Consider the following 27415-nt stretch of genomic DNA (forward strand, 5'->3'; position numbering starts at 1 on the left):
AGCCAAATCCTTTATTCTAGAGTCATCTTTAGATTGGGGTAGGGTTTAACATGATCCCTAGTTTCCATGTTTCCATTGACAACACTTGTCCAATACCTTGGACATAGATGGCACTGTGGGATTTACATGATATTATGGCATGGCAGAGCATTGGCCTACTTCTCTTCCTGATTCGAATGTTTCAATTTTCAGCCATTTATCTTGACTCCATATCAGTGTGTAACAACTTCATTCATACTGTGCTTACAAGGTTTAGCTCCTTTGTAAATGTCCAGTGTTCACTGACCTGATCATTCCAATACATGGTCTTGGCTGATGCTTATAACATAATCCATGACACTAAGCCTTCACCTTATAAGCTGCTGGCACCATCCTTTGTACAGAAAGATCCCACTCTTCACCTGTGTAACTAATGCCTCATATCTAACAATTCTATCCCTCAGCACATCAGATCATCTAACAGTGGAGAGATCAAAGCATCTCCTTTGGTAGAGAGAAATAGAGTCAGATGTCATTGGGGTGCTGCAGATGAGGAAAAGGAGGATATGAAGGAGGGAATACACTGGAGGTTAAAGTGTAGGGGTGGGAGAAAAAGTCACCTCCAGAAAAATTCAGTGTTGCAGACGATTTCTTTGAAACCCAGTCATTGAATGACCCACAAAAATCCTTCGTTATTTGTTTACAAAATCATTTTCTTTTACTCCTTCCAAAGATTTACTCTAGTCCTCAACTCTCTCTTACCTCCCTGAGCCTCAGTTCCCTATTTGATCTGAGCCTGGGTGTCAAAAGCCTGATGCAATCCACCACACTCACTTCCTTCCACATCTACAGCATCGTGCAGTCACACCCTTACCTCACATGGATTGCTGGTAAAGCAATTAGCTGTGCTTTCCTTGTTTCCACATGCATCGTACCAAGTCCCTTCATGGATTGCCGCTTAACTGTCCAAAACTTTGGAACCCTTATATTGCCCCATTCACCCATCATTTGTGCTTTCATTCGACTCAATTAGGTTTACTAACCCCCACTATGTTGAATACAAAACCCTCATTCTAATTACAAGGCACCCACTCCACTATATTTGTGCTACCTCCAAGAGCCTATTGTTCCAACTGTGAACATACAAACAAGGAACAAGAGTAGGCCACTTGGCTCTTTGAGCCTGCTCCACCATTCATCATAATCATGGCTGATCTGATTTTAGTGTTAATCCTACATTCCTGCTTAACCCCCCACCCCCACCAAACAAAAATTGTCTTCTTGGCAAATCAAGAGGCGAGCCAGCTCTGCCTTGAAAAATACCTAAAGATTCTGCACACGTGTTGTTTGAGGAATGGAATTAACCATCTAAGAGAAAAAAACTTACAGTCTTTGATCCTATAATTTTGATCTACTATGTGATGCTTGTCCTTCACTCCACCCATAGAAAACTGAACATTTGGGGAGAACTCCTTCTTTGAGCCAGGATTCATGCCCAGGATATATAAACCAGATACTACAAACTGCCAAACAAAGCTATAGCTCCTGTTCAAGATTATGAACAAGCCTGGTTTTTGTTTTCTAAAAAGGAAGACTTGTAATTTCATAATATCTCTCACATTATGTCCCAAACACCTTTGTAGCTAATGAAGATTTTTGCATTATAGTCACTGTTGTAAAGTATGAAATAATAAAGTTAATTTGCACACAATAGGCTCCAACAGACAACTGTGTCAGAAGCAATGTCATCAATATTGTAAAGTAGAAATAACTGTGCTAATTCACACACAGAAAGCTTCCACAGATGACAATGTGAGAAACAGTGTAACCAATTTTGTTGAAATAACCCTTTTAAATTGTACACAGTAAGCTCCCACAAACAGTTACATGGTAAGCAGTATATTCACTGTTCTAAAATTTAAAAATCCTGTTGATTTGTGCACAGTAAGCTCCCACAGAGAGGTATGTAATAATGACCAGATACGTTGTATTTATGATGTTGATTAGGGAATAGCCATGAGACCTTAGACCTCCAACTTTGAGAGTAGGTGGGGCCTTAGCCAACACCACATCTGAAAGAGGCACCTCTGACAATGCAGCACTCTCTCAGTGCAGGACAATGGTTATTAAGGACTAGTGTTTGTGGCACTCTTTAAATTGGTCCCTTTAAAAGTACCTCAGGGATGTTTGTTGGGTGAAATTTGAGACATCTTGTGTCAAGGAACGTTTATTAAAATGTGCAAGGAAGACATCTGGTGGTGACTAGTGGGTACGACATCTGTTCAATCAGAAACAAAGGAAAACCTGGGTCTGAGAATAAACCGCTGAAAAGCAAACATCTCTGCCTTTGTATTGACAAAGCAAGTGTTAACATTCTTTCGTTAATTGCAGTGCTATAGGAGCACTTGAAATTTAATTTGCAGTCTTGGATAGCATTTTAAATCACTGTTTCAAAATATAATCTTAAAAGCATTAGTTGCAAATACCGGAGCTAATTATTTAACAAAGGGCTAAATCGAATTTTACCTCCCACAATTAATCTTAGTTACTCTGGGTAATAGTGCAGAAATTAAAAGAAAAGATCAAAACATGAATGGGAACAACCTTATTAAACAGTATTTTAAATTATTTTCTCCATATGTAAATAAATATTGATAATAGCAATCTATCAAATAGTAGTTCTTACCAGACTCAGTTTCTGAGCTTGAAATTCATTACGCTTATCCAATTTAATAAAAAGATAATATATTTAAGATGATTAACATTAATACTGTAACATATTCATTTAAATACTATTGTGTAAAAAAAATCGACATGATCATAAAGAAAAGAAATTTCATTCCTGGTGTACATTGCTGAGGCAATGATTTATATTGAACATCTGAGAACAGAAACCCACCAGTACCATGAACACACGAGTAAGTACTGGGTAATTACCTCATGGTGTAGAGCAAAGTACCATCCTCCACCAGCCGGAGTAGCTTGTTAGGGGTGGTCATGTTGTGAGCTATCGATTTCTTGCCATTGTGAAAGAAGGTGTCCGGAGTCCAGATCTTACTCGCCAGCATGTTGTTGAGAGACAGCAGCTGCATTGGTCCTTTAAACTTCAGGCGCTCGTCCTTCCAGCTTTGGCGGAAAAATACGTCTATCGTGTATTCCTGTCAGGGAGCAGCAGGCGCTGGTTGGTATGGTGACTGCTGGAAATGTGAATCGAGCTTTGTAGAAACATATTTGATCACTTACCATTTCAGTGTCCGAGACCGGGCCAAAACTTGTAACGTAGATGTCTGTTTTAACCTCCGTGATCCTTTCTGCAAAAGATCAAGCGGTTGAAGGAAATAATCAGCCAACCCATTCTGTGGTTGGCATCCAATACCATCAGATGCTCACTAGTATTTTAGGACACTATTTAAGTATCTGCTTTCTTACCGAAAGAAACAACTGGCTCATCATGACCATAAGAGATAGGACAGGAAGTAGGCCATTTAGCCCATCCAGTCTACCTCCCCATTCAATAAGATCATGGCTGATCTAACAACCTTCAATTCCACTTTCTTCCCTTTTCCCCACACACCTTACTGGTTGAAAATCTGTCTATCTCAGCCTTGAATATAATGACCCAGCCTCAATAGCCCACTGTGGTAAAGAACTCCACCGATTCACAGTGCTCAAAGACTAAAACAAAACCATCCTCATCACTGCTTTGAATGTGCGACCCTTGTTCTGGAATTATCTCCTCTGGTTCTAGTCTCTCACAAAGTGTAAAGAAGCTTTTTTTTTGCACCGATCTTGTGCAGTCCTCTAAGAATCTTGGATGTTTCACTGAGAAGGCATTTCATTCTTCTCAATGAATGTTGACCCTTGAGAAAGCAGACCGCGCAACCTCCTCCCCAAATCTAGCTGCTTGGGAGAATTTTCCACTGTGACCCTGGCTCCTACCCTTTCCCCTCCACGGCCCAGAAATGTCTTTTCAAGTATTCTCAATCAACGCTTTGAAAGGATTCTATTTCCACCGCCCTATTCGACCCTTCAATTCTGGTCGCCCTGGTCAGCTGATCGGATTGACCTGAACCCTTCACCTCTCTCCTCCCCCAGCTCCGTCCCCCCGCTCGCGTTCTTTGGTTACACTGACCTCTAAGACAGTGATGTCTGTTTCTGATCTTGTCTTTTTGTTCTAATGTGGGCGGCCCATGCACTTGGGGAGATGGGGAACAATCAGACCGGTGCAATTTTGGAAAGATCAAACGTGGGGGAAAACGGCCGCCTCATGAACTCACCTCCGAGTCCCGGTCGCAGTCTGTTATCGTATCCGTCCAGCAGACCATCCAAAATTCTGGTGAAGATGGTGATATTATCGTTGGTGTGTTGCTTCAGCGCTGGGGAGACGCTCTGGGGCAAGCTGGGGAGCAGGTTTCATTTTGCATGCAAAGGTTAAAACAGGTTTCCATCTTTTATCTCTTATTAACTTGATAAAGCATTTTAGAAGGGTCCGTGCATAGGCCGGATCAGTACGACAGCGTGACTCACTCCCCAAAGCGTGGGCTCAGGCAAAAATGCTGCTGAACTAACTTCTTCATGGGGAAATGCACCCACCTTCCCTGTCAGTTACAGAGTCAACCTAGCCCGAGTCACTCTCGCTTCAGGGCAGAAAATGTTAGCCCGGCCAACATTCAGCATTCCTGTTGTTAGGCTAAAAGGGCTTCACAATCGTGTAGCGCCTCCTTAGTGATGAGCAGCACAGCAATTGAAGCATTTTGGGGAGAAAAAGAAAATCAGAACGGCATTAAAGACTAACTGTGGAGCAAGCCACAGACCTCTCGTTGGCTCCAAGATTTATATCAGAAGGCGATGCTGCTTGGAAGGATTTCAGTTGAAAGAAGCTAAATGACAGCTGAGCTCGGGTAGTCCAGTGGTAATAAACCCGCTGGATGAAAGTGAGGACTGCAGAATGCTGGAGATTAGAGTGAAGAGTGTGGTGCTGGAAAAACACAGCAGGTCAGGCAGCTTCCGAGGAGCAGGAGGATCGACGTTTGGGCCAAAAGCCCTTCATCAGGAAGCAGTGCTTTTCCAGCACCAGACTCTGGACAGGTGATAACCCTGGGCAGGAGTCATTATTGACCCGTTGGAGCACAGGGACAGAAGGTGTAACTATCCCTGAACGTGCCTGATGCAGAACGTAAACGCTTTCAGGCTGCCCCGTTTCGCTCAATATCATGAGGAAGGGTCACTGGACAGACATTGCCAGACCTGCTGAGCTTTTCCAACAAGTTGTGTTTCACTTCAGCTGACAGCGACCACCGGGTCCACCCCTCCCCCTCACCCCACCCCACCCCCTCACCCCATCCCCTCAGCTCCACGAAACCTGACACGCCGCCGGCCAACTCACCTCGGGCGCCAGGACAGACACGACACAAGGAGCAAACACAGCTTGCTGAATCCTTCCAACCTCCCAGTGTCCATGGCCACTGCTAAAAGATTCCAAATCCCGACCGGGCGCTTGTCAGCCCGCCCCCTCTCTCTCGCTCTCGCTCTCTTTCTCTGGTTTCAATCAGCACTGAACAAATCTGAGCTGAACAAACGCAATGGAGACTGTGATCAGTTGTGTCCCAGCCCAGGCGCTGACCCAGCAGAATCTTCACCATAGTGCAGGGGCGGAGGGAGGAAGGAGTGGTGATGGTATCTGATTTAAAAATCAGCATATAGTGCCTCGCACAGATTAAAGTCAGATTATAGCAATAACAAAATCCAGTGTTAGGACATTGTCTATTTAATGTGACTGTTTTGATTTTAACTACAATTCAAGGGCGTAGCAGGAGGTGGACTGGCACAAGGGACTGACAAATACACATCAATGACCCCAGCAAAGTGTTCTGTCATTACCAGCAGCCACACAATAGACTCTCTAGCCTTCGCTTGAATTTACAGTACAATAGGTGATTAATAAAACCTTGCTTTATGTCCTTCCGCCCACACCCACACACATACACACAACACCCACACACATACACACAACACCCACACACACACCCCCACACACAAACCCATCCACACACCCACACACCCAATCACACACCTCTCCACGCCGTCCGATCTCTGAAATTTATGTTTAGGTACTTTTCCTATTAGATCTGAGTGAATATGACATTCTATGTAATATGTATAGCGACGGTGCCAAAAGAATCCCTTTGTCAAACACACCACTCTCCAGCGTACTTCAAAGTTCAGTACTGTACCTTCAATCACTTGGAGCTGTCCGTTCAGCACCAGTCTCCCTCCGGAGCCAACCCAGGCTACAGCTGGAAGCGTGTTTCCGCGCTTCCCTGACGGCTGCTCAGCGCGGCTCCGCTCGGGGTTCTCCAGCCGGCTGCTTTCACCATCGGGGCACCGGGGACGGAGGAGGAACCGCGGCCCGTGTCCCAGCCCTCGCCGCCAGCTCCGCTCTAAGGCTGGGTGGAGAGCGTCCGCTCCCTCTGGGATCTCCCGGGCAGCCAATCATGTCCTCATGCTTGAGCCGGGGCTGGGCTTCACCCGGAGGGGATAAAGCAATGCAGTTGGTAGAGGAAAGCGGTCGATGGGATGGGGCTTGTGGGTGGGGTGGAGTGGGGAGGGGGGGTTGATGGTTGCTGGAGGTATCCTTGAAAAGTCTTACATTAATAATGCACGGAAGGACTCCACACAGTGGCAGAAAGGGAGCTTGCACAGCACTGCTATTGTTCTGTGGAGTCCTCGACTTTTTACCGGGGAGTGTGTTGGATAACCTGTGACCAATTTACAGGTCATGGAGCAGGGAGAAAGACTGCATCCGCCTGGAATTGCTGGTCTCACAGAATCAGAAGATGGTGCACAGTGCGGACAGCGGCCATTCGGCCCGCAGTCTCTGCACTGACTCTCCCCAGGAAAGGCTACCTGATGACATTTCCCCCATTCCCATTTCCAAACGACCAACACACAGCTTCTCCCGTAACCGCTAACACATCCCACCTTGTCAGCGAACAGCCCCTGTCCCCAAGCTGTGACCTTACCGGAGGAACGTGGACTCAGTGGATTCGGTAACTTGATGATTCCGGGGTATGACTAGAGGATCCTGACCAAGACAGCCAACGATAATAGATTGACTTAAACCTTGTTTTGATTTGTTGTAGATTTCTCCAGTGGCAGTGATATACGCTGGGCACTGTAAACAACTATACAGGAGAAACTAGACTCCGCGCATTATGAGAGTAGGGGCTGTATATAGAGATGAGATTGTTGGATGGCTGTAGGCGGCGAGAGACTGCAGGAAACTTGATTCCTCGACAATTATACACTGGAGTATAAATGACAGAGTTTTAAACAAGACCAGTGGTGTGGAATGGCTCACTGGATAATTAGCAACAGAACCGAGGTTTTGAGTGTGGCACTGATCCCTGGGGGAACTGTCTGTGAAACAGCCGGGACCTTTAGCTTTGTAAATCGTAGGACGAGAATCTGCATGTTAGGAATTAGTTAGGAACTAGATTGATGTGGAGGTGCCAGTATTGGACTGGGGTGGACAATGGCAGAAGTCACACCACACCAGGTGAGAGTGTTTATTTGAAATTACAGGCTTTCGAAGCGCTGCTCCTTCGTCAGGTGATTAGAATCAAGAATTAGATTGTGGACGCCGGGTGTATATGGGGTGAGCTGGTAAAGATTTGGGAAAGATGGCTCTTCCCCCGTCATGAAGTGAACGCATCCCCTATTCTCCTCAGCGCTAGGAATCTTGAACGTTAAAGACGACGCTGTATCATAGCTGGGTCAGACAGAGGGAACTTCCTCCGGCCTGTAAGGTGATCTCCACGGCCATGCATCCCTTCGACAATCTTCATTGAATGGATAAATAAATGAACAGGATCGATATTTCAAGCGTCTCTGCCAGGCGAATGGATGTAGTTTGTACTGAGAATGTGTCGCCTGGAGGAGACGACCAAATGTAAAGCTACACCATCAAGGCAATAGAGTCTGCTGTGGAGTGGACACTGTAGGGATCGATGCAACTACAGGGATCATGGGGAAGTGAGTAGCTCGAAGACCTACATGTATGCTGAGATACATCCACACTAAACTCTTCTGGAATTCACTGATCAACTCCATCTCTAATATTCAATACGGCCCTTATCTTGTCCTGAAGATAAGCTTCAGGACAACAGTTGCTTCCATGTTCACCCGCTCTCTGAGGGATTCAGAGGCCAGTCCTATGTCATATCCCAATACCCTAACCCTAACTCTGTAGGCTCAAATCAGACAGGCTGGCCAGCAATCGGGCTTGGAATGTTTAGTCTGCAGCGCTTTGTTAAATCCCCACACTAAGAAAATAAAGAGCTTCAAACCAGGACTAGAATCCGCCGGAACACTCGGAATGTCGGTTAACTCTATCGAGAGAACAAGAAGTGGTTTCAATATAGAGCCTATTTTTTGACAAGCATTCACATTCTGAAGTGGTTGTCTTTGTTGACTCCTACGCACACGGGTTGACTTGTTGGTGCTGCGCTGAAGAAACTGAGTCATTGTCGATTCTTCACCGCGCAACGTTTCATTCCCTCCACGTCTGTGGGAGGGTAATGAAGTTAGCACCCGATGTTGACCCATTCAATCCCCCCCACCACCACCATCAAAGCCTGGCTCGGTCAAAATCATGGATTTACATCCTTAGCGGTATTGTGAGTCGAGATACAGCACATGGATTGCAATGGTTCAGGAAGGTAGCTCACCACCACAACCTTCTCAAGGCAAAATAGGGATGGACAGCGAATGCTAACCCAACTAGCAGCACCCACATCCCATAAGTTATGTTTTAAACTTGTATAGAGGTAAAGCTAGGCCAATTTAATATTTTCAAATACTTAATTTTAATATCAAAAATTCAATCATCTCTTGTTTTCCCCTGTGTCATCGCACTCCATTCTTTCTCTGAAGTTCCGCTCAGTGTTTCCTCCATTACAATTCACTCTCAGCACTGCCTCCTAGAGGCTGAGTTCATTTAGGGAGCAATTCCGGCAGATGCGAGAATCTGCGCTGACAACACAAAAAAAATGCTGAAAAATTCAGAGCTGATGAAGATTCATTTCGACTCAAAACATTAGCTTGCTCTCTCTCCGCGAATGCTGCCTGACCTGCTGTGACTTCCAGTATGTTTTGTTTTCAGCTTATCTCCTTTTCTTCCCTGTGAATACATCTGGGAAATTCATCTAAAGCTGTATCCCTGCTTTGACATTTGGGGAAAGCCATGAAACATGGTTTACCTTCTCAGGTTAAAGAGATTTTTAAAAGCCAACCCTTTTACAAGCCTCCATTGTTTCTATCTACGCTGTGACTCTTATTGTTTTCGACTTATCCAAGTCACTATGAACACTTCACTCTGAACGTTGTTCAACCCTATTAGGTTCCAGAGGGCAGACCTATTGCATCACCACCACTTGAAATTAACTCTTGGGCCATTATTTCTTACTCTGTCTTTCTTTCTCAAGAACGTAAAGCTGTGCAAGTCATGGAGCTAGTTGTCTTAACTGTGAACAACTAGGTACAGGTTATTCAATTGGGATTGTATCTTTGGTTCACCTATCATTACTTCTTTATTTATCTCCTTCTATTTACTATTTTGTCCTTGTGATTCTCAGTACTGGGCTGCAACTGAGGCCTTGGCATTTTGTTTTTGGCCTGCACTTGTAAAACTTCACCGAGGACATGATTCTACTTTGCTTGGTACTTTCCATGAACCATAAAATGGTTCTCAACTCAAGAGGCATTTTTGGCTGTTGTCTCCTTCTGTAGGAACAGTTCAACTTGTGCCTTGTCCCTATTGTCCTACAATTTGTTCCGCTTTCAGATAATTCACTTAAGTGGCTGTCTCCACTACTCTTGCAGGAGAGTAGTAGTATACTTGCAGGCAGTACATTCCACACCTTAGCCTCTCACTGAATGTAATTTTTTTCCTCATGTCACCATAGCTTCTTTTGCCAATTATCTTAAATCTGTGTACTCAAAGTTCTTAATCTTTCCACTATCTGCTCTGTTCAGATAACTTATGGTTTTGAATTGCTTTCTCAAATCTCCTTTTAACCTTCTCCAGGAATAGTCCAAATTTCTCCTGCCTTGCTTTGTAGCTGAAGTTCCTCATCTTTGGAACCTTTCTTGTGAAACTTCTGTAATGCTTTCACATCCTTCCAAATGGATGAGCCTGGGCATGGACTGAATATTCCTATATTAGATGAAACAGCATTTTATACTGTTTTAGCTTCATTAATCAATAAGGCCCATAATACTGTGTGATTTACTAACTTGCCCCTCAACCTGTCCTGCAACCCGCAATGGTTAATGCACAGAAGCACCCAGGCGCCTCTGCTCCTGCACCCCATTCAGAATTGAACCTTTCATATTGTCCTTCTGAGTTCTTCCGACCAAAATGAATTACTTCACACTTCTTTGGATGAAATTTAATTCACCACATTTTTCCCATTCCACCAAACTCTTTATAGTCTATAAGACTAGATTCATTTAGGACATCTGGTCAGCGTGGATGGGTTGGAGCAAATGGTCTATTTCCTGGCTGACAATTCTATGGCTCTATTGACATTCTACACTCCTATCCTCATGGTACACAACAGATTTGTATTATCTACACATTTTGAAGTTGTGTCCTGTACAACAAACTCAAGGTTATTAATATATATTGTGAAATGCATAGGTCCTAACAGCAATCCCTGGCAAACTTCACTGCAAACCTTGCTTTTCCTGAAAAACATCTGATTACTACACTGTGTTTGCTACTCAACAATTTAATATCCATTTTTGGACTATTCCATGAGCAATAGATGTCTTCACAAATCTGTTGTGCAGCCTTTTATCAAATGCCTGGATTAGATGGAAGAAGGTTTTGTAAATGGTAGGTGGGATTTGTAAAGAGGTTGTTTTCCTGTGGGCCAGAGGCTCTTGGTGTGAGTGCCATATAAGGACTTAATTGCCAAGGAAGTTGTGATGATAAAGTGACCAAACTGGTTACTGTGAGCTTGTGTATCATTCCAATAGGGCTGATGGCAGATGCTAATAGTTGGAGATTCGCTTGGGCACTGATATGACAAAAGCAATACAATGAAAGGTCATGAATTCAGACAGGCAGGTTTAGAATTCATCAAAAGACGTGCTCTAAACTGGTTAATAGCTTTATGAGACTGATGACCCTTGGACACTGTTGAATTAGGTTTAGTGGGATCGAAGCCCAGAGGCAGTGGGTTGGTTTCTCTCCAATTCCTCGACACAGTGGTGGACCACCACAAAGAATACACCTTGGAGCTATTCTGAATAAAAACACCAGACTAGGAATTCATATTGTGGGAATGTTGGCTTTGGGTGTGAAGCAAGCTTTAGAGTTTTTATTACTTTGTAATGTAGTGTAAAGAACTGACTGGTTCCAATCAGTTTGGAGAATGGAACAATTTGTTTTTGGCAACTGTTAGTATAGCAATTAGTGAAGGAAAAAGAACACACTAGCCCTTTCCAGATAGAATTCACCCCAAAGACATCAAATTGTCAGGATTGAATACCCAGTGTTAACCCAAGTCGTTGATGTTCCACAGCATTTTACTATTTCCTATCACTGATGTCAGATATCCCTCAGGGCTGTTGTATTTTTGGTGCTTGTGCCAATCTTCTTCATGGTGCACAATTTGTCTTCGGCTATTCCCCTTCATAGTTCTTCTAAAAATTAAACCTAGAAAACAGGTGTCATTGTGGTAAATCTTTTATCATTTTATACCAAATCATAAGTTGAAATAATACTCCCAAAATATCCTTTTCTTTGTTTTTTTGCTGCAAAATAAAGACACATTTATCAAAGCATTTTGTTTTGCATTCATCAGGGCAATTCACAAGAATTCACAATTCTTGCAAATGCAAGACAAATTGTTTGTAAAACATGTATCTTTTTTTCCAGCCATGGTCAAGTGCTGTACTAACAAGTAGCTCTTTTTTGTTTGTTTTTTCTTGTTGCACTTCATTTCATGTTGATTCATGCATTTGTGTGAAAATGATAACTAGCACTGTTAATGTTACAAACTAAAAGACTTTCAACCAGGATTAAAATCATAAAATCACAAAATCACACAGTACAAAAGAGACCCTTTGGCCCATTGAGTCTGCACTTAAAAAAACTGCTCTACATCTGTGCTAGTCCTACCTTCCAGCACTTGGCCTTGAACGTTATGGCATTTTATATGATGATCCAAGTACTTTTTACAGGTTATGAGGCTTCCAACATCACAAGGCAGTGCATTCCAGATTCCCACTATCCTCTGGGTGAAAAAGAAGTTCCCCCAAGTCCCCCGAAACCTGTAGTCTTTCATTTTTAACTTATGCCCCTTGATATTGACCTCTCAACTAAGGAGAATAGATGTTTTTACTCCACCCTGCCCTTGCTCCTCATATTCTTATATATCTCAATCAGGTCCCCACCTCCAGTCTTTACTGCTGTAAATAAAACAACCTGTACTTATCCAGCCTTTCTCTTCATAGCCAAGATGTTCCATCTCAGGTAGACATTAGCTCTGTTGTTTTTGAATGGTAACACTTTTTCCAGGGTAAGAGAATCCAAAATAAGAGGGCATAGGTTTAAGGTGAAAGGGAAAAGATTTAAAAGGGTCAACTGTTTCACAAAGAGTGAATAGAATGAGCTGCCAGAGGAAGGTTCAATTACAGCATCTGAAAGGGTATGTGAATAGAAAGGAGTTTTAGATTAGATTTGATTCCCTACAGTGTGGAAACAGGCCTTTTAGCCCAACAAGTCCACACCGACCCTCCGAAGAGTAACCCACCCAGACCCATTTCCCTCTGACTAATGCACTGAATATTATGGGCAATTCACCTAACCTGGATTGTGGGAGGAAACCCCCACGCAGAGCATATGCAAACTCCACACAGACAGTTGCCCGAGGCTGGAATCAAACCTGGGTCCCTTGGTGCTGTGAAGCAGCAACGCTAACCACTGTGCCACCGTGCTGCTATTTAGAGGGAGATGGGCCAATTTGGGCAAATGGGACTAGACTAACTTTGGATATCTCGGTAAGGGCTTTTGCCCGAAACGTTGATTTCGCTGCTCGTTGGATGCTGCCTGAACTGCTGTGCTCTTCCAGCACCACTAATCCTAACTTTGGATATCTAGTCAGCATAGACGAGTTGGGCCGAAGGGTCTGTTTCCCTACTGTACATCTCTATGACACAAGCTTTTGTTTCCAAAAGGAAAGTTTCACCATTTCCGATGGGGGTCCACCTCGCCTCAGTCTGACACCCAGCAAGGGTTACCCTCTCTCCGAGAAGTTAGACTCTGAGATCTCGGGTAAGGTTGCTGGTTCGCGATCCCATGGCAGCTGGCGTTGAGCTTGGAGCTGCCAATAGTATAGAATAACTGACGAACATTTTGCTTTCCTGCTTTTCATACGCGGCACCGTTGTAAAAAGTACTCGGCTTGAAAAATACATGTTCGCACCCGTTATTTCCATTAGAGGGAGCGCTAAGTCTCTGAATTAGATTGGCCAGAGCTTGAGGAAAGGAAAATTACATTAACAGCTTTAGGCTTGACTTGGATTAAATGATGCTTAACAGTAAAATGCTGGGGAACAGCAGCGACGCTACTTAATTCTGCTTTACTGCTTGCTAATGACATCAACACTCATTCTGAGCAATTCCGTTCTCTGAAAAGATGTCCTAAAGTACTCTTTTTCTTTAAAAAACAACAACAAAAAAAGATTTTTTTTAAGCATGAATCAAAATATTTTGGGCAAATACATTCTCCCTAACATCTCACTGAAAAAAAAGATTGTTTCTCGACCTTTCTGCATCCAGCAATAACTTTTTAATGAGGCAAACTTGGCTGGTTTTATTGGGGAATACCCAGATTATTTCTTGCACGCGGAATGCATTGTCTATTCATCTGTCACTGCTCTCTCTGTACAATCGAAATCTGCAATTTATGGATCGCTAGACTAATACATGTTGTGATATCTGCATTACAATGCAGTAATCCTTGACTGTGCATGTCAGGGGGGCATTTCTGCAGAACCCGGGTTCATTTACTGTCCATTGTTTTACTTGTGTCTCAGGAGGGCTAGGAAATTCGCAGAGTGGTCTTCATGTTAATTTACCTCCGAACAGCGAGAATAGCTGGCCTCGTCTTTTTTTCTCTTACATCACTGGAGGAATTTCAGTCCGTTCGCCTCCTTTGCCTGGGCAATTTGCTGACTCCGCCTGGTCGTTGGCTTTAATTGCAACAAGGCGTTGACCACTATGTTAGAGCAACTAATGGGGCTTTCCACTGTTGAGCCAAGATGCTAAACCACAGTTAGGATTGTGCTGACACTACTATTTTGTGTGTGTGCTTTTTTTTATGCAGGCTACTTTCCGAAGTTAAACGTCAGGAGACTAAGTGCCTTCTTTAAAATTAAGCCGAGCACTGGCGCCAGATTTCTCAGTCTCCCTGCCTCAATTTCTTGGCTGGGAACGATTTATCCACTCCCCCGCCCTTCTAACCCCTTTACCCCAGAAGGAAACGATCGAAAGCGATTTCAGCCTGGTCTTGTGAACTTCCAAACGGAACTCCAGCATAACCTTCATTCCCAAATATTAGTTTTGCTTTGATTCCTTTTGAGTTGCTTTGTGTTGACGGAGCTCATGACCAACAACCGCTAGTAACGCTTTACTGGCTCAGAGCCAAAACAACAGACACAGTGCTCAGAACAGCAAAGCACAGAGGGACTTTGACTCTGCTCAGGTGCATGAAGCCCCGAGCCACAGTGGCTGTGCCCAATCTGTCTGAATTCACAGAATCGACCCGTCCCTAATTGTCCAGAGAGCATTTAAGAGTCGACAATATTGCTGTGGGTCTGGTAAGAACAGTAATTTTCTTTTCCAAAGGAGCACAGTTTTTTAAAAAAAAATTGATAATTGGCAATGCTTTCATGGTCATCATTAGACACTACTCCAGGTTTTTAAAATTGAATGCAAATTCCACTGGGATTCAAACCCATGTCCCTTGAACATCACCTGAATCTCTGTCTAGTGTTAACATCATTCAGCTATCATCTGTCAAGGAAAGTAAAGACCTGCCTATTGGTTTTTCCCACACTCACAACACCACAAAATCATTGACATTTGCTTGAGCACTTTCTGATCAGACAACCAAAATAGTAGGTCATCTGGCACTGCATCCAGAAATCATTCATTTTGGCATCAATTGACATTGTCCTTGATAATCAGACACACCTAACCACAGATTCCAAGTGTTTTCCATCTCTGACATATTTAGACACTCTAGCCCCCTGACTGTTTGCCTGACTATTTCAGGCAGTAAACTTGAAACAGGAAGAATGATCTGCTTTCAAATTCACGCTTAGAGTTGAAAAACATGTGAAAACCTTTTTCACCACCTACAGAATGATGTCATAACTTATTGTACCCAATTCCTGTCCCATTTTGTTTTCCTTCTTTTACCAAGAAAAATCCATCCATTGCAGTCTGAAGTTTAATAATCGACTGGTTTCAACACAATTGTCCAGTACAAAGTTATGAGATAAATTAACCAGAGGTTCATCTACTTGCATCTTTGACAATATGCTTTTATCTATTATTTCAAATGCATGTAGTGCAGATGATCATTTAAAAATTATTATTTTCTCTTTTCCTTCCTCAAATATACAGAGAACTGTGTGTTTTTTCTTGTCTCTCTTCCTTCATTCCAATTGGGCTTCTTCCCTCAGCCTTGAGTTTGCGATGTTTCCTTCTCAATCCGTCATTCTAACACATGGAAGGAACATATAAATAAAACAAAGAACTGCAAATGCAGGAACAGAAACCGATCTGAAACAAAAACAGAAACTACTGGCAATTCATCAGTTCTGATGAAGTCACCGGACTTTAAACACTAACTCTGTTTTCTGCCCATAGATGTTGCCAGACCTGCTGGGTTTTGCCAGCAATTTCTGTTCTTCTTTCTCTTCCGCAAGTCCTCATCCTTTAGTTTTTGGAGGTCTTTCAGTCGTTTTTAAAAACACCATCCTTTGATGCTGTCCAATTTCTTTTCAGCTTAAAACATAATGAGCCCTTTATGTCTGAATGATAACCACCTGCACCAAAGCATTGCTGAACTTTTCCCTTTATGCATCAGCCATTTTGTTATGGTTTCAATGTGATTAGCTGCTCCCTCAATAAACTTCATGCCTCTCTTGGGAACTGGGGTATGATTTTATCTCCGAGTCAAGTAGATGAACGTGAAGAGGTGCAGTTGATGTTGGGGTGTAGTTCCTTATGATTGGACAGAGAGTCCTTCTCATTGTGTTCATTGGCTGGAATACATCACATATCACCAGATGCTCTGACTATCCTCAATAGGCAGTCAGTTATTTAACTTAATCCTCCATTGTTTAAGCTGTAAACCAGAGGACAATGAACAGTACTTGTTACAAATATCAAATCTTTGATGTTCAAAATATCAAAAACAGATCATATCTCAGGATAAAACAATTTTTCTTGTGGGGGTAGTGGCAAAGTAGTAATGTTACTTGAATGGTAATCCAGAGACCCAGGCTATCATTCATGAGTTTGAGTGACACCATGGCAGACGGTGAAATTTGCATTCATTAAAATCTAGAATTAAACCTTGTTTAATAGCAGCCATATTACCATTGTAACTGTATAACTGTAGGGATGGAAATCTGTTTGTAGAATCCCTACAGTACAGAGGCAGGCCATTTGGCCCATTGAGTATGCACTAATTTCTGAAGAGCATCCCATTCTGCCCCATCCCTCTTAATTTTTATGCCCTGTAACCTGCAATTCCAATGACTAACCCACCTAACCTATACATCCCTGGACACTATTGGACAAGCCAACTGACTTGCACATCTTTGGACTGTGGGAGGAAACTGGAGCACCCGAAGGAAACCCATGCGGACACGGGGAAAATGTGCAAACTCCAGAGAGTCACCCGAGGCTGGAATCGAACCTGCATCCCTGTGAGGCAGCAGTGCTAACCCCTGAGCTATTGTGCCACCCTCATGCCCTTAACATGGTTTGGTATACATGTGACTGACCCTTAACTGCCCCTCTGAAATTGCCCAGCAATACACTCAATTTGTGAGGAGTTAGGGATGCTGGCTTTGTTGGTGATGCCCACATCTATTCCAAGAATAAAAACATGTACTATATTTTAGTTGGTCAGCTCATGCTGAAAGCAATGCCTACCACCAAGTAAACTTACACTGGAAATAGCCCCTCCAAATGGTCTGAGTTGATCAATGACTTGCTACATGATCTGTTAACTGAATATCTTGCTTCAGGAACAACAATGGCACAAATCAATTCAGATCAATGGAGGTCCTCAGTGTACAACTTAATGTGCATTCTCTACACCTCAAGCAAGCATCCAAGGGAAATCAATTTGAAGAAAGAAAAAATCCCATAAAACATCCATCATAGAGAAAAATGCATTTTTGTGACATTGAATGCGAAGCATTGGGACCTAGTCTGTGTGCCCACTAATGGACTCAATAAGAGATGAGGCAGCTATTGATTTCCTTGCCTCTGTGGCTGAAGTCACAAAGAAACTGAAGCTGGAGCCTATTAGCCTCTCATCCACTAAGTAGGGATCCATTACAATTGATGAAAAGAGAAAGCGAGCTGTTAAGCAAAAGCAGTGGGTCTTTAATGCAGTGCCTGAAGTTTCTTAGGAACAGTTGATAGAATGTCGTAATTTACTTCTACAGCAACGATGTCATGAGGCTAAAGGGCTCTCAAAAGAAAGTTATGCATTCAAGTCCTGCTCCATGACCTGAGCACTGATTTCAACTGGAAAATAAGATTAGTTTTGCAATGACTGCAGGACATCTATTAATTTTAGTATTTACTGAGTGTTTTATTGATTAATAATCAGCTGTGTATTATTACTCAATAAACATTTAACAATTGCATTATATTCATTAATCATGTATTACGTACATATCCATCTATCAAGTGCAGAATTCTTGGTTACTGTCATAGCATGCACCTTTTGTAGGAATAATGGATCCAAAAGGGAATATAAAAGAATTGTTCCTGGGTACATTTGCCAGTTATTTTTCAAGGACTTATGTACCTCCAGACTCTGCTATCCCATCTGCTGAATTCCCTGGGGAAAATATTGTATTGGGTCAGCATTGTGTAATCTCCTAATATGAGCTCCAGGCAAGTAATGAGAATACAATAGTGGAAAGTCTCTTGTATAATTGCCTCACACGCACATTGTCTGACTACTAAAATCTTGCTTTGCTTTAGGAATATTATAAAATACTTAAATCACTTTGATGCGCTAACCTAACTCTGGATCCTGCAAAGTTCCTTGCCTCCCATTGGTAACAAAATGGAAAATTTATTTAATACTAATGCTGGATATATAAGATAAAAATGAAAGATTTTTCAACTTGGAGAAATGGAATTTAACTTCAAAACATTAGCAGTAAGGCACTGAAATGTCAGGTCTCACTCTCAAGCATTTGTTTTGTGCACTGAATGTGTATTCACATCTTTTTTAGGTGTTTAATCTGTTTGATTAGATTACTTACAATGTGGAAACAGGCCCTTCGGCCCAACAAGTCCACACTGACCCGCCAAAGCGCAAACCACCCAGACCCATTCCCCTACATTTACCCCATCACCTAACACAACGGGCAATTTAGCATGGCCAATTCACCTAACCTGCACATTTTTGGAGTGTGGGAGGAAACCAGAATCCCTGGAGGAAACCCACGCAGACAATGTGCAAACTCCACATAGTCAGTCGCCTGTGGCGGGAATTGAAGCCGGGTCTCTGGCGCTGTGAGGCAGCAGTGCTAACCAGTGTGCCACCGTGCCGATTCGTTGATGCCTTTGTAAATAATTATTAGGATTACACACAATTTTAAGGCCTCCCAAAAGCCTTTACAATAGCTAGGTACCTTATTCACCAGTTTTGAATCTGGTGCACCAATAGTAGTTGGAGACACCCTGCTGGGTTCCCTTTCTGGAGAAGGGTTAATTACCACTCTCAGGTTAGTGAGTGGTTAGTTTATTGAGAATGCTATTTTTGAACCTTTTGCAGATTTGGCTGTTGGGGCTTGTTGAAGTCTGTTAAAATAATTTGGTGAGTTATCAGCGATGTTTTGATCAGGGACTTCTGACAAACATCTGATTGATGGTGTACCAGACATGGCTCAGTTATTGGCACTCTCACTTCTGAGTCACAGTGATCTGGGACACAAGTCCCCCTGCAGACCCAGGCACTAAAAATCAAAGTTGGCATTCCAACACAGTACTAAAGCAATCTGTCCTGTCAGAAGTGCCATTTTTTCACATGAGTTGCTAAATGGAGTCTCTAACTATCTGATCAGGTAGATGTCACAGATCCCATTGCATTATATTAAAGAAGAATAGGAAGGTTCTCCACAGGGTTCTGGCTAATATTTACCCTTCAATTAAGGAACAGGTTATCTGTTTAACATCATGTTGCTTTTTGCTACCATGTGCCTGATATTACAACAACCAACTATGCTTCAAAAGTACCTTATAAGCTGTAAAACACTTTGGGATGTTCAGTGGTTGTGAAAAGCACGATATAAATGCAAGAAACACAAGCATAAATTGCTGGAAATACTCAGCAGGTCAGGTAGCATCTGTGGAGACAAAGCAGAGTTAACATTTCTGGTCCAGTGAGTTTTCTTCAGAATGGCTTCCACTAGACATGGAGCATCATTGTCCATACAGAAAGCTGTCTACATGAATAGACAAATCTGTCTAGCTAGTGTGCAACAATCTGCCGTGTGTCACAAAGGGACTGAATCTGATGAGATTTGAGTGATAGATGCTGAGTGGAAGTTTTTCCTTATGAGGAATTCGAGACTGTGGAGGAATAATTTCAAAATAAGGGGCCTCTCATTGAGGAGAGAAGGAATTTCTTCTTGCAAAGTACCATTAGTCTTTGAAATTCTTTCCTACCGAGAGCAGCAGGCTACTTAATATATTCAAGAAAGAGTGAGGAAGATTTTGATTTACAGGGGAGTCGAAGATTATAGAGTGAGGCAGGCAGGAAAATGGAGTTTAGGGCAACAACTAGATAAGCCATGCCCTTACTGAATGATGAGACAAGATTGAAGGGCTGAATAGCCTTTTACTCCTTTTAAAGATTTTCATGATTTTGTGAATCAGTTCAGTTTAATACGAGAGTGCAACTGGATCTAGAGTCAGAGGCATACCCTTTTAACTTTGTTTCTGTATTTTTCTACTTAATATTAAGAAAGACGGTAATATTTAACTTTTAACCTTCCTTCTTTATTTTTCCACTTTATACCTAAACGTTTGTGGCTAGGTACCTAAGATGGCACCGGCAAAGGTGACATTGTACACTTTTCACTGCACTCCTGAACTTTTGCAGTTGAGTCAGTGTGACAATAATATCTCATTCTAATTCTAGTACTGTCAGAACCATAAGGGCAAGAGTAGGCCATTTGGCTCCTCAAGCTTACTTCGCTACTCAACAAAATCATGGCTCCTCTGCCACAGACGTCAACTCCTGTTTCATGCCAGCTCCACGTTGCCCTGAACTCCACACAATCTACCTACCTCATTTATAAATAATCTCATCTCCACAACTCTTTGGGGCAGAGAATTCCGCTCGTGAGAGAGGACACATGCCCCTCCCAGGTGTCAATGTGAGTTGTGTGAGGGGGTACCTCAGCACTCTCAAATATCAATAGGAGAGTCGATTGCATGAGTGCTTTGCCATCTTTGAAGGCCCTATCATGATAAGTAAGTTGCAAAGTCCTAGATTTATTCAGAACCCTGGTATGTTCCAATTGCATTCACAGAATGATAGTTCATCACCAAATTTCACTCTGCATTGAGGTTACCATGTGTTCCATGATTGACTGCACTGATTTAACGTCATACACAGACATTGGAATTTACATTTTCACCATTCCCCAACATATTACTGATAGACTGCCTGAATGCACTTAACTATTGACTGTGTAGATCATCTCTTTGGAAAGCTGGGCCCTGGAAGGGATGACTTCTGCCTTCCATAACAAAGCTAAGACACAGACTCATCTTTGATGCATTATATGCTGATGTACCGTCTCTGCCTGTCCTGACTTTAGCATGCTTAGGCATGTTGCATCACCCAGTACTGATCCCTGCAAGTAACTGTATATTAGGGGAGGTAGTGGCTGACTGGTATTATTGCTGGACTGTTAATCCAGAGACACACATAATATTCTGTGGACCTGGATTCAGTTCCTGCCATGGCAGATGATGATATTTGAATTCAATACTAATCTGGAAATAAAAGTCTAATGATGACCATGACCATTGTCCAATTGTCGGAAAAGCCTATCTGGATCACTAATGCCCTTTAGGAAAGGAAACTGCCATCCTTACCTGGTCTGGCCTACATGTGACTCCAGACCGACAGCAATGTGGTTGCCCTCTGGGCAATTGTCCTATGAATCAATAAAAAAAGGTAGCATGAGATGCTCGACTCAGAGCTGGTTCTTGCAAGTTTAATGATAAGTAATGGTGCATTTTTATGTCTTCTTCCAACACAGAGTTCATGAGAACATGGAAAGAGAAAATATGGTTAACAGATGGAGGTAATGGTTTTAGAAAGGCAGCTTATCACCACCTCTCAAATTCACTGAGGGCATGGGAAATAAATGCCGTTCCAATCTGTGAAGTCCGCATTACCTGAATGAATTATTAAAACAATGTGAGGATGAAATAGTTTGCCTGCTCAATGAAGAAGGCTCGGATGTGTACAAGAGAGGTCATTTAATGTGTGAGTAGTGACAGAGGCTGAGGTTGTTGTATGGAGGTGGGACACTGACTGGCGATACAGTGCTTTGAGGAAAGTGAAGCTGGGTGGATCATGATGCTCATTGGCATTGTTACAGTAAAGTGCTGACAATAACGAGACTGTGCACGGGCATATTGCCTTAACAGCTCAGATTGGGTCATAGACTGTTAGTCATTGGTTTGATTGTTAGCACAGCCACCATTGAGTCAGAAGGCTGTGGGTTCAAATATCACTCAGAGATGAGTACACGAAAAATTAGGATGGAACTCAAGTGCAGTGTGGCATTTGATTCAGTACCAAGAGAGTGGTGATGCCTTTCAGAAGAGACATCAATCCATGGAATAGTCTGTTTGCTCTGGTGGATGTGAAAGAAACAAAGGCAGTATTCAAAGAGTTATCCCTGGTGTCCTGGCAAATATTTATTCCCAAAGTAACATCATAGAATATATTTGATTATTACGGTGTTTCAGTTTGTGGAAGTTGCTGTGTGTAATTTGACTGATGTGTTTTCTGGTATTACAACAATGTTTCCACTTTGACAATACTTTCAGCTATCTATTGGTTGCAAAATGAACTATAGAAATGCAAGTCTTCCTTTCTTTTACATCCAGCAGTGCTTCCAGGTTAAAAGCTTAAAATTTTGGGCATTGACAATATTGACCAAGGAGGAGCACACGGTCTTCCTCCCATCCCATTATTCTATGGGTTATAACATAAATTTAATTGTTTTATCCAGTTTTGCAATGGCCAGTTATATGTTTTCCCTATTTTTAAAAAGTCGACTGAAAATATGCATCAACCAAGTTTCTTTAATAATCAAAAAGAATTATAAAACAAATCTCACTCAACTGAGATGCAAAGCTAATGAACCGAAAAACAAAAATATAAATGTTTGGTCCACTAAGTTATCCAAGATGCAAACAAAAGCCAGGTAAAGGGGAAGTAATTAGTTTGTCTCTGTAGTTCATATTTAAGAGATCACTTGGCCAAATTCCATCCTCCACAACAGGTTACCTCTTGAAATGTTAATGTAGCTCAGACTGACAGCTTCCTCATTAACTTTAAACCAGGAACCAGCCTGAATAAGGTTTGTGCTTCACCCTGACATGATGCCTATGTTAGGACTAAATGAACGATCTCAATAAAAGTTTGAAAGAACAGACATATGTTTTCATAGAACGTATTGATGTGAGCTGTGTTTCTGACCCCTGGCAAGGTAATAACAAGGAGCTGATGAAAGATTGCACAAAATTGTGCAAAGAAATGTCAGACTTGAAGGAGAGTTGCCTCATCAATTTTAATAGGGGAAATACTTCTGATTGTGAAGAAAAATATTGTTTGGTGGGAAAGAACAGAAAACACTTGAATGCAGCCAAATCATGGGTTCCATTCAAGTTTGATCCTTGACTTATTATGTCTTTAGGGCAGCAAAACAGGAGATAAAATGTTGATAGCAAATTTAAGGAGCAATAGATCAATGCTGCTTCATTATGTTAGTGAATTTTCATTGTCCTCCTATTAAGCAGTCTGGTATTCTAGGTGACTGGTACTTTTATTGGTTTGTAGCGAATGGATTTTTTTTAAGGAAGTAGAAATTTATGTATGAAAGACCATTTTAGCATATCCTATTGTCACTATAGGATTCGTTGGTTTGATATGGTGGATGAATGTGTTTGGAAATTCCTTGGTATGCAGGGTATGCATAGTCATGGGATGTGACAAGAGAGCTTGTCATGGAGAGGAGAATGCAAAAGGAAGTTCAATGGAAGGACATAGCTTGGCATGGAAGGCATGAAGGATATTGAGGATGCTGGAGAAGTGTAGTTTGGTATGGACAGTATGAGCGGCTATTTGAGTGTGTGGAGGGATATAGCTTAGCATGTAGATCAGGAGTAGGACCTTTTGAACTTACCTGTCAAAAGGTCATCTCATGCAGACTATAATTGACAGCAGCTCTGAGAGTCTGTGCGCTACAAGTCCATTGGAGGTTGACTCAAGTCCATGAAACTTGGGAGATGTTTCCCTTGACAATGGAGCTGGCCAGGGTGGGATTACAGGGTGCAGTCTCACAACATGAACCAGCCCACACTCTTAACTCGCACTGGAGAGAGTTAGAAAACCTGGGAATGGATCAGGATTCTCAGAATTGCGTTCTGGCTGCTATTTATAACTCTCCCCAAGTATTGCTGACTCTATGACAGTTGAGTTGGATAATGGTGATTTGTGAATAAATATTGGCCAGAAAACGGGTCAGTTTCCATGCTGTTTTCCAAAGTAGTGCCTTGGGATCTTTTATGTTTAATTGAAAGGGAAGATGGGGCCTCAGTTTTACGTCTCAAAAAAAAAGCTCCTCCAATAACACCCATCTTACCCCACCCCATTCCTGTACTACACTGTGATGTTACTCTTGATGTTTGTGCTGAAGTCCTGGAATGGAACTTGAATCTAGAACCCTGTGACTCAAAGGGAAGTGCCTATCCAAAGGCTCCACTTTGACACAACAGATGATAATGCTTTCTCAAGACCCAGAAAGTGTTGGATAAACTTTATGCTTAGCTAGTGATTGAAAAGAAAGATTTCTTGCAATTATACAGATAGTAATACATTGATAGATAACTATTTGGACTTATGAAAACAAAGTATTGGCACTAACAAGAGAACATCTGATTTGGAGCAGCTACAAATGGAGATTTAGAGAATTTCGGGCATGTACCATCATTGTTTATTTTCTTTAATAGTCTACAAAGAAATCTATCTGGAACCAAGTACAGCTACTTCATCAATGACCTCTCCTCCTTATAAGATCAAAAGTAGTGATTTTGCTGATGATTACACAGTGTTCAGCACCATTTGTGACTTTGCTGATACTGAAGCAGTCTATGCCAAAACACAGCAGTAACAAATATCCAGGATTGGACTGACAAGTGGCAAGTTACATTTGTACCACAAAAGTGCCAGGCAATGACCATCTCCAAAAAATGCAAATTGAACCATTGCCTCCTGACATTCAATGGCATCAACATCACTGACTGTCTCAGTATCAAAATCCCTGAGTGTTGCCATTGATTAGTACTGTGGCAAGAGCAGGTCAGAGACTAGAAATCTTGCAGCGAGTAACTCATCATCTACAAGATACAGTCAAGAGTGTGATGGAATTCTTCCCACTTGCCTGGATGAGTGCATGTAATCTGCCCACTTGATTGGCACCAAATACACAAACATTCAATCCCCCAACAAAAACACTATAGTAGCAGAGTGCAGCAAGATGCACTGCAGCGATTCACCAAGGTTCCTTAGGCAGCACCTTCCAAGCCCATGATCACTTCCATCTGGAAGAACAAGAGCAGCAGATGCATGGGAACACCACCATCAAGTCTCCTCCAAGTCACTCATTGTCTGACTTGGAAATATTCAGTTCCTTCAGTGTCTCTGGGTCAAAGTCCTGGAAGTCCCTTCCTAATGGAACATTGGGTGTACCTACAATAATTAGACTGCAGCTCACCACCAACTTTTCAAAGACAATTCGAGATGGGCAGTAAATGATGGCCCAGCCAGCTTTGCACAAATCCCATGAGTGAATAAAAACAGATCATAAATTTGAAATGAGAGTTAATGATTCAAATGGAATCAATAATGTAGCCCATAAATTAACTAAATTTGCTTATGTGTATAACAAGTGTCCACTGTCAAGGTTAGAAAAATGCAAGAATTCAATACAATGTAGAAGTATTCCCAATAAAGATCAATAGAGACCTGAGGTAGTAGTGGATCACTTGCTAAGATGCACAAGTATAGTGAAATAACTATAGTGTGTTTCAGATTTGCTGCTATGACGATTGATTAGAATAGAATTCTAAAGTTAAGTCACAAGGCACATAGCTTGTGAATGTTTGTTACCATTGGTCCCTGTATTGGTAGCAAGGAAAGTAACCTCAATGAGTTAGGTTGCACATCAGTCATGATTTTTGATAGCGTTCATATTTATTTTAGAGCAAGTTAAATAGAAGAGGTATGATTAGTATTTTTAAGTTGATAAGTGGATGGATGAAATTTGTTTAGGTAGATTATTTGAGATGGTCGGTGATGGTAGACCTTAAGTTCAGGCATTAGAAAATCTGATTAGATTCCAGGACTAGATTCATAGAGTCATTGAGATGTACAGCACAGAAGCAGACCCTTCAATCCAACTCGTCCATGCTGACCAGATATCCTAATCTAGTCCCATTTGCTAGCATTTGGCTAATATCCCTCTAAACCCTTCCTATCCATATACCCATCCAGATGCCTTTTAAATGATGTAATTGTACCAGCCTCTACCACTACCTCTGGTGGCTCATTCCATACACACACCATCCTTTGTGTGAAAACGTTGCCCTAGGTCCCTTATAAATTTTTCTCCATCTCACGTTAAACCTATGTCCTCAAGTTTTGAACTCCCCCACCCTGGGAAAAGACATTGTCTATTTATCCTATCCATGCCCCTCATGATTTTATAAACCTCTGTAAGGTCACCCATCAGCTTCTGATGCTCCAGGGACAACTGCCTCAGCCTATTCGGTCTCTGTCTATAGTTCAAACCCTCCAATCCCTGACAACATCCTTGTAAATCTTTTCTGAACCGTTTCAAGTTTCACAACATCTTTACTGTAGCAGGGAGACTAGAATTGCACACGCTATTCCAAAAGTGGCCCAACCAAGGTCAACTCTTACACTCGCTGGTGGCATAGTGGCTCAGTGGTTAGCATTGCTGCCTCACAGCACCAGGGATATGTGTTCGATTCTCGGCTCAGGCAACTGTTTGTGTGGAGTTTGCACGTTCTCCTGCGTGGGTTTCTTCTGGGTTCTTTGGTTTTCTCCCACAATCCAAAGATGTGCAGGTCAGGTGGATTGTCCATGGTAAATTGCCCATACTATTAGTTGCATTAGTCAGAGGGAAATGGGTCTGTACTCTTTGGAGCATCAGTGTGAACTCGTTGGGTCAAATGGCCTGTTTTTACCCTGTCGTGAATCTAATCAGTGCACTGACCAATAAAGAAAAGCATACGAAACACCTTCTTCACTATCCTATCTACTTATGACTCCACTTTCAAGGAACCCTGTTCCTGCATTCCAAGGTCTCTTTATTCAGTGACAAAGCAAAAAATAATTGTTTCCAGAGAGTCATTTTCCTCTGGAGCAAGCAGCTAAGGCATATTGTATTTATATGGTTATACTTGTTCAGTTTCTAGTCAATGATGAAGCCAAGATGTTGATAAAGCACCTTAATGACAGTAACGTGTTATGGACCAGACCAGGTCCCCTCAAAATATTTAAGAAGGTAGCCGAGACACTAACCTTTTCTTATCTTCGAGGCAAATGTAATGTGCTGCATTCCACGTGCAATGCGACTGGTCAAACTAATAGACATTAAGCCAAATACAATTTATTCAGATACTTTAGTTAAGATACAACAAAAGAAAGAAGAACTTAGAATACTATAACTCTATTGGAAAACTTAACAGAAGAATAGAGACAATAACTATTACTAATTAATTGTTCCAATATAGTAACATCCCATAGATACATCCTTTGGCA

General features: G+C 42.1%; 2 protein-coding genes across 6 annotated transcripts in view; one reads left to right on the plus strand and one right to left on the minus strand.

Annotated features, from left to right (window-relative positions):
• gabra5 (gamma-aminobutyric acid type A receptor subunit alpha5) overlaps positions 1 to 7471 on the minus strand; it is a 124742-nt gene extending 117271 nt beyond the window's left edge. The window contains exons 1-5 of one of the 4 annotated variants that reach the window (XM_072576996.1): positions 7002 to 7471; positions 5366 to 5548; positions 4257 to 4378; positions 3223 to 3290; positions 2917 to 3137 (exon numbers count right to left, since the gene is read on the minus strand). In XM_072576996.1, coding sequence (XP_072433097.1) covers positions 2917 to 3137; positions 3223 to 3290; positions 4257 to 4378; positions 5366 to 5439 — 485 coding nt within the window. In that variant the 5' untranslated portion in view covers positions 5440 to 5548; positions 7002 to 7471. The other 3 variants (XM_072576999.1, XM_072576998.1, XM_072576995.1) reach the window with 3 other exon arrangements.
• gabrb3 (gamma-aminobutyric acid type A receptor subunit beta3) overlaps positions 1 to 27415 on the plus strand; it is a 686618-nt gene that overhangs the window by 232151 nt on the left and 427052 nt on the right. The gene's annotated exons all lie outside the window — the stretch shown is intronic.

Source organism: Chiloscyllium punctatum, chromosome 9 (assembly GCF_047496795.1).
Source record: "Chiloscyllium punctatum isolate Juve2018m chromosome 9, sChiPun1.3, whole genome shotgun sequence".
Taxonomy (NCBI): domain Eukaryota; kingdom Metazoa; phylum Chordata; class Chondrichthyes; order Orectolobiformes; family Hemiscylliidae; genus Chiloscyllium; species Chiloscyllium punctatum.